This window comes from Miscanthus floridulus, chromosome 15, assembly GCF_019320115.1.
Source record: "Miscanthus floridulus cultivar M001 chromosome 15, ASM1932011v1, whole genome shotgun sequence".
Lineage (NCBI taxonomy): Eukaryota > Viridiplantae > Streptophyta > Magnoliopsida > Poales > Poaceae > Miscanthus > Miscanthus floridulus.
Window position 1 is genome coordinate 63,424,860 of NC_089594.1, and position 7,783 is coordinate 63,432,642.

The following is a 7,783-nucleotide window of genomic DNA, read 5'->3' on the forward strand; positions in this document are numbered from 1 at the left end:
CGTAGGAAGCAAACAGGTGTAAAGGTAATGTATACGTTACATTTTTGCAAACCAAACAGCTCGAAAGATGCATAGAGTTTGTTCTGTGCTAGCTTTATCAAATTAAACACATGTATTATATCCGAACTTCATCATTCCGTACAACTTGATTCTGCACAAAAGTATAAGAGGCCTCTAGTGCCATATATTATTATACATAGTTTGGACTCCCCTTCAAGGGCATCAATACAATACAATACAATACAATACAATACAATAATGTAACATATTATTCTTCGGATTCGGAATCCTCATCATCATCAGAAGAAGAATCTTCGTGTTTATCTTCTCTGGCTTCCTCAGGTTCGTCTCCTGGTCTCTCATGTTGCGGGGGACATTGGGGGTACCAAGGGCACACGGGGGGCCATGATGGGCCGTAGTATGGAGGGCACACGGGGGGGTATGATGGGTGGTAGTACGGAGGGCACACGGGACAGCACGGAGGCGGAGGCGGAGGCGGAGCCCGAGGCAGTGGCTTCGCGTCATCCTTCTTCTTCTCCTCCTCCTCCTCCTTCTTCTTCTTCTCCTCCTCCTCCTTCTTAGGCTTCGCAGGTATGATGGGTGCAGTAACGAAGGAGATGTTCTTTGCTTTTTCTCCAATGCAAAACGGGCCAGCATGTTGGATAAGCATCCACAGCACTGTGGTGAGGTCGCCACCGGCGCTGAGCTGCTTGGCATGGGCCTCCCTGCTGCACCGGACGGCCGCGTACACCAGCTTATCCACCCACACATGGAAGATGAACTCCAGCATCTCATCTGGCACCCGCGGGGGAGACCACGGAGCAGCTCCGCTTTCTTCAGTAGGTCGCTTGTCGCCTGATAGGTATAAATAAAGGTCTCGTGCATGCACGAGAAGTTGCGTACCTTCGTTGCCTTGAATTTGATCCATCGGTAGCACAGTCGCCTCGGTCATCTCGATTCTTACGCGTCGCAGGATCATGGCAAGCTTTTCTTTGTTATTCTTGTGTAATTTTTCATCAAGGGGTAGTATCTTACTACGCTCACCCCCATTCCATATTTCAACCAATTTCTCGCGGGTTACCTGCAACTGGCTGTGGAGGACAAGGCCAGGTAGCATTTGTCGGCGAACAGCAACAAGGAACATCATGTATTCTGACATCACCTCAATTGACCTCGCAAGTATTCTTCTTCTTCCTTTCTGTCTGCGTCGGATGTCCGGGTGGACCAGGACAATGCAGGTGGCGATATGCCACATGAGGACGTCCTCCTCGAATTCCTCGCCGAATCGATACACATTCTCCTCGTTTTTGACTTCGTCTAAGGCCTTGTGGCCCCAGCGTGTCCTGATGTCCAACCTGGTGTACATCTTCTTCTTCTTCTCATCGTCCTTCTCCTGAGTATTAATGGCCTGCTGCAATATTTCCGTCACTCGCTCGAACAGCACTTTCTTTACGCATTGAGGAAGCTTAGACAGATACCGCAACTCCTTGGGTCTGTCGTCTCCAGGCATGGACACCGGCCACCACTCTGGACGAGTCGTAGGGGTGGCAGTGCACTCGTCCAGCAAGTTGTACTGGCCGATGGTGCCCGACCACCGCCTGTGGCTGACCGGATCGCGGCAGAATAGCTGCAACGGGTCAAGGCGGACGACGATGCGGTGGATGCTGCACCACCATCTTCTTCCGGCGGCCTGGAAGTAGGCGTACGCCCATGTCGACCCGAGGGCTCTCAGCAGCCATGCCACATCCATGAGGAAGGTAATGGCCAGCAAGGCGTAGGTGATCCCGACAAAGGATCCCCTGACCCGGTGGCCATCATCGCCCTGCTGCTGCTTATCAGGATGAAGCCAGAAGCAGAAGAGAAATGCGGCAGCAGCAGTGAAGAGGGGCGACAACAAGCGGATGAGGTAGTAGTGCCAGGTGTGTGCCAGGATCGCCTTGGTGTAGAGGAACTCGTAGATGAGGGACAGCTCCATCTCGGCCACCATGCACATGCTCTCCCAGTCCCACTCCGAGAGTATCATCTCGCTGGCTTGCTGCCTTGGTGAAGCTGGATCGACAGAAGAATCGACCAGGGCATGGCGCCAGATGGGGAACAGATTCTGAGCAAGGAGCAGCGCTTCTCCGTCGCGGAACGACTGCCCCTGCCTCTTCGCCCTCTTGATTCTGCATTTCAGCATCTTAAAGACGTCCTTGTTGCTGCTTGACGAGGCGTCCTCCTGCATGTTGTCCAAGTTGGCTTTCCATAGGGCCTTCGCCCTCTCCACGTACCTGACGACGCCGGCGACGAGCATGACGACGGACGCCGCGAGCAGCAGAGCCCAGCTGCGGCCGCCGCGATGTGTGTTCTTGTAGATGGTATAAATGACCACCAGAATCTGAACGACTATCTCAGGCAATTTGCGGTTGGAGATCTTGTTGTCCTCCAGAGCGTAGGCGGTCAGGTTGTCCGGGCCGCCGAGGTGCAGCAGGAGGAACGGGGCCCAGAACGCGACCACCTGCTTCTCCTCCTGCGACGCATCGGAGCCGCAGAGAGACAGGCTGCCGAGTGCGCTCGTCGTCGCTGCCTCAGCGACCTGGTACGCAAGCCAGACGACCAACTTAGCCACCTCGCCTAGTAACGCCCACAACCAGCGGGGCGCCGAGCGCCGCCGTGTCCCGGACAGGATGCCGACGACAAGATTTGCCCCTAAGCTCGAGACGACAGTGATCCGGAACCCCCATTCGCTCCACCGCTGCAGCGACTGTGCCAAAATCATGGTCAGGATCATTCCGAGCCAGAACATGGTCGATCCACAAGAGCGGGCGGCCTTCCAATTAAGCTGCCGGCGACCTGCTGCACCCATATATATCAAACTACAGCATGAGACCTGCTGCATTGACTTTCTCCTTATTATTATCAGTGAAAAGAGATACATGTATCTATATGCATATACTGATATACCGTGTGGCCGGGCCGGCTGCTCCCCAGATCAATCAGTCAATATATGCAACTGATAGTATATCTACATTCGTTTTGTAATAATATACTACAATAATAACAGGCTATCGTTTAGTCGATGAAACTGATAGTATAAAAGTTGACATGTCATGTAAACACAAATTAAATGTGATATCCACTCGTTACATATATATACTCCATCTGTCCTAAATTACATGTCTATTTGGCTTTTGCTAAATTCATAGCTTTTGCTATGCTTCTAGATATACGCTATGTCCTATATACATGGCAATATATATATATATATATATATATATATATATATATATATATATATATATATATATATATATATATATATATATATATATATATATATATATATATATATTATAAGCTGTAGCTGGCTACGGAATATTAATTCTGTAGCGGGACCCAACCCATCTAATATATATATACCTAGAGAACCAAGACGACCTATAATTCGGAAGGGTTGGAGTAGTACCGTTAAAAAAACACATATAGCATCATGGAGACGTTTCTTATTTTAGGAACCTCAAATTTGTTAATAATTGCCACATTTTTTTCTATCTATCATGGTCGGCCCAAAGCCTGTTGAAGGATGCCTGTTTTAAATACTATACAACCAGTAGAGACGCACATATGCCACAGGCACATATTTTGAAAAAAAAACAAACAAAATAATTTATATTTATAAAAAAAATACAGTTCACAGCAAATTTATATTTTATAGAATTGATGATTTGTGATCTCCCATTTTTGGTAGGGTGCATAATTAGTTGTTTGATTTATTGACTGATGGATGATTTGCGATTTCCAAATTTTAGTAGGGTGCGTAATTGGCTGATTGACGATTATTGCCTGATTTATTTTCGGTTCAACGTTTTTGGTAGTAACTGGAGGGAATTGTTAGTTTATTACTATTGTGTGGTGATTGCTAACTGGTAACTGATTGACAGGAAGGAAAATAAGTAACATATATATGGAAGGAATTGCTCATGATCAATTGATGTGTAGATCGAAGGAATTGTTGGATTGATCACAAGAATAGAGTGTGAAAACTCTAAAATGGTTGTGTGATGTATGAATGCATGAGCATGAGGACTCACTGTGCATGGCAGGAGGTCACGAAGACCTCTAAAGACTAGCAGCAACTCGGTCTGTACTCTGCCTTTTTTTTTTTTCGAGTAAGGTCTGTACTCTGCCTTGATCAGGGGCAGGGACAGAACTATGACCAGCCATCATTGTTGACAAAGAAAACCCCCTCGGTGTGCAGCAGGGACAGACCTAGGGAAGGGCGGTAGACTTAATGCAGCGCGCTCTCAAGCTAAGCTCGTCGTCCGTCGCTGGTCCTGGGACGTGCCTTGGTTGCTGTAGATGGCTGGCCACCTTGCGGCGCCATGGCCGCCGCAGGACCGCCGCCGTGCGAAGGGGCGTGTGCTGCCGCCGCCGGGGTCTTTCCCGTGCGTGCGCGCGGGCCGCCGCAGTGAAAGGGCACCATCTAGATTCCACTGGACGGAGACGCGCGCAAGCCAACGCAGCGCGCGACTCCAGCGAAAGGGTTCTCAGTGGCGCCATGCTTCTCCTCAGCTGACCCGGAGCTCTCTCTCACGGGCGCGCGCACGTGCAGGCCGCCAACGCGTCCGCCGCCGCTGCTGCAGTTGTCAAGAGAAGAGAAATGCTAGCGGTTTGAAAGGGGAGCCCCGGACGTGGGCACGCGGGTGTTGCGCCGCCGCTGCCGTAAGGCGAGCGTGTGGGAGCACCACCCCGGGCGCTGCAGGCACGGCGCGTAGGCCGGGTGAGAGCTCGGCGCTGCCCCGATGCGCCGGCTGCGGGCGAGTGCGACCTGCTTGCCCTACCCAGCCACGGGAGCAGGCGCGTGGTTGAGCCCTGCCGCCGCAGCTGGCCCTCTCCTGATGCACGTGCTCGTGAGCGTGTAATGCGTAGCACCGCCGTTTTATGTGAGAATGGGGAAGGGAAAGAGGAGAAAAGTTAGGGAGCATTTGGTTGCTTTATGGACGTGGCCTGGCTAGCTCCGGCGAAGGAGGCTGCCACCGGCCAGGCTTTGCAGCTGCAAGTACAGATTGTTTGGTACATGTACACATGCAGCCAGGCTACAAACGGAAGGCATTTGGTTGCCCGCTGCCCACAGCTCTCACTCTCACAGCATGCATGCGCGCGTCCACCGGCACCTAGCGAGCCAGGCTCTGGAAGAACGAGGTTTTTTTCCGCACGCCGTGAGCCTGGCCGGCGGCCTGCTGTTTGCATCGTGCGAACCTGGCTGGTGGGTTAAACCAGGCATCCGATCATGCATCCATTGCATCGTCGGGGCCTGGATGGGCAGGATGCAGGAACCAAACGCCTCCATTGGGTTTCTATACGGCTAGAGCGATGTGAGGCGTCCGATGCGATCAGATGGCCTCGAGCATGGGAGGAAGTGCACTGGATAAAACTACCTACTGGGCCGAACTTAAATAGGAAAAAGTAAATTAATTTTTCTTTTACTTTGAACACTATGGACCGCATAGTGTTGGGCCAAATCACCTAAAGGGCTGAATTAAAATAAGTTTCGGGCTTTATTATTTTCATTACAATTTTATGTCTTCCAATTGTGCTGAGTAATTATGTTTAAGCCCAAAAAAATGCTTAGCACTCCGCAACCATTAAGGTCGACACTGGGCTAGGGTATCCAATTTAATTATTACGTACCATCCACATGCATGAAAAGGTACTCTCGCCCTGGTCACCAATACATTATGTTTTCCCAACATGATCCCGTGAAACTTTTGAAAACGCACAGGTAGGTGGTACTTTTGGGTAGGTGGTACATTGTACAACAAAAACCTTATGTAACCAAGGTTGTCTAATCACAAGTACTAGATTCTATGTGTCGACAAAAAAAAGCGTTTTAATTATACATAATAAAGTGTGAGCGCAACAGTACATAAAGGCCTAACAACAAAGAATAACATATTTGTGCGGGGACAAAAGTTGCAGTAGCTTGATTGCAAATAATTAATACCATCGGAGAGTACAAAAGGCTGAATGTAACCATAAAATTTACATCACAAATAATAAGCAAAACTTAATGTCTACAGTCTATTTAAAGTACGTCATAAGTATAAGATATTCAGTCACACATAAGCAAAACTATCAGTCAAAAACATGTTTTCAGTAAAAAAAAAAATGACCTTCGCAATTGTAAAAACTGCTATAACATTTTTTATAGAGTTTGAAGGATTAACCAGACAGGACGGGAATTAGCAAGATGCAGAGAGCGAGACCAAGGACTGAATAACTGTTTTATTTTTTGGATTCTTTGCAAATTAAGGTGAAATTGCTTGATGGAATAATTAAGTCTTTGTATTGTGGTCCAAACCAAATATTGCTGTCATCTCTAAAGGATGACATTATATATATTTCAGCTGTCAGGTTTTAGTCTGTGAGCTAGATATGCATTGAGGTTACAAAAGCCAGGAAATGATGCAAATTGCTAAGTCATATGGTAAAACTGTACTTAATGACATGTACAGATGAAAAAAAAACATAATAAAGCTGAAAGAATGGAAAATAGCATAAAACTGTACTCAACGACATGCACAGCCTGCCGTAGGCATAGATTGCTGGGTGCTTGGTTACCGGCCACTGCCCGCCACGCCTAGGACGAAATCCATCGGCGCCACAAGCAAGTGTGGTAGTAGCAAAATGAACTAGAATCAGCTAAGCTAGCTGTGGCCGCCGAACGAACCAAACAGCATCTTCACAAGCAAGTGTGGTAGTAGCTACGAGCACTAGCAGCAGCACAAACTGAATTCTAGGACGAGACTCTATATATAAGAGTGACATGAAATGGAGACAGCAGGCGTCGTCGATCATATGCATGCGGCATAAATGATGTCTTTGACACAGGCTGGTAATATCATGAATTAAATTGAAATTGATGTGTGCATGCATGCATATGCATGGAAGTTTGACTTATATAACTGAAGGAAACAAGCAGTACGTAGCTAGATAGAATCAGGTTATTAAGAAGAGTCTAATAATAATGTACCTCGCTTCCTGTTGCTCTCTGCCAGTCGATGATGATGATAATGGAGGATCAGTATCTAGGTACGTTGGTTGAGTACCATGTCGGAGGGACTCATCAGCAGCAGATTTCCGCACTCCCTCGACACTCGATCTGTATTTGTATCGATCGAGTAGCTGACAAGACACAGCTGCTAGTAGCATGAATGGGATCTAATAAGGCAAGCCAGCGGCTCGGATCGGAGCACCAGCCAACCACTCCACCAATAAAAATTACACCGCGATAGCTAAATGACACAATGGCCGTGGGCTACCTTCTGCCCACACTATATTTGGTATATATACATGGCTCCTTAAACTTTTTATGGATTGCCACTTGGGTCCTCGAACTAAAAAAGTGACCATCTGGGTACTCAATCGACTGTGGACTATCAATTGGGTGATCCACCTAAAAATGTGACCATTTAGGTCCTTAAACTAATGTTGCACTTGACTAGAGGTCCATATCTCACCACATCAACGCTACAAGCCTACGTGGTTGTGCCAGCGTGGATGGGGCCAAGTGATATATACAAGAAAGGTGGACCGCAAGAGATAGGGGACACATTCCAGAGTCCACCTCTCTTTTCTACTGCATGGGTGCTGAGTGTGTGCCTCCAAAGCACAGGCGAGCACACAGGCGTAGTCACGAGTCAGGTGCTGAACCAATGGGAGGCACAGGAGGGAGTGGACGGGGAGGAGAGAGAGGAGAAGGGTTTCATGCAAGATCACTTGGCCCTATCCATTCTGGCATAAC

General features: G+C 48.2%; 1 protein-coding gene across 1 annotated transcript; it reads right to left on the reverse strand.

Moving 5' to 3' along the window:
* Positions 1-268: 268 nt before the first annotated feature.
* LOC136507552 (uncharacterized) lies at positions 269-7,091 on the reverse strand. Its single transcript, XM_066502237.1, has 2 exons — positions 7,013-7,091; positions 269-2,832 (listed from the first exon to the last, which is right to left on the reverse strand). Exon 2 carries the CDS (start codon positions 2,783-2,785, stop codon positions 269-271), a length of 2,517 nt encoding a protein of 838 aa, XP_066358334.1. The 5' UTR covers positions 2,786-2,832; positions 7,013-7,091.
* Between the last annotated feature and the right edge of the window lie 692 nt (positions 7,092-7,783).

Coding starts and splice junctions, on each gene's coding strand:
- LOC136507552 (XM_066502237.1), bottom strand. CDS start 2,785: ATGTTCTGGCTCGGAATGATCCTGACCATGATTTTGGCACAGTCGCTG.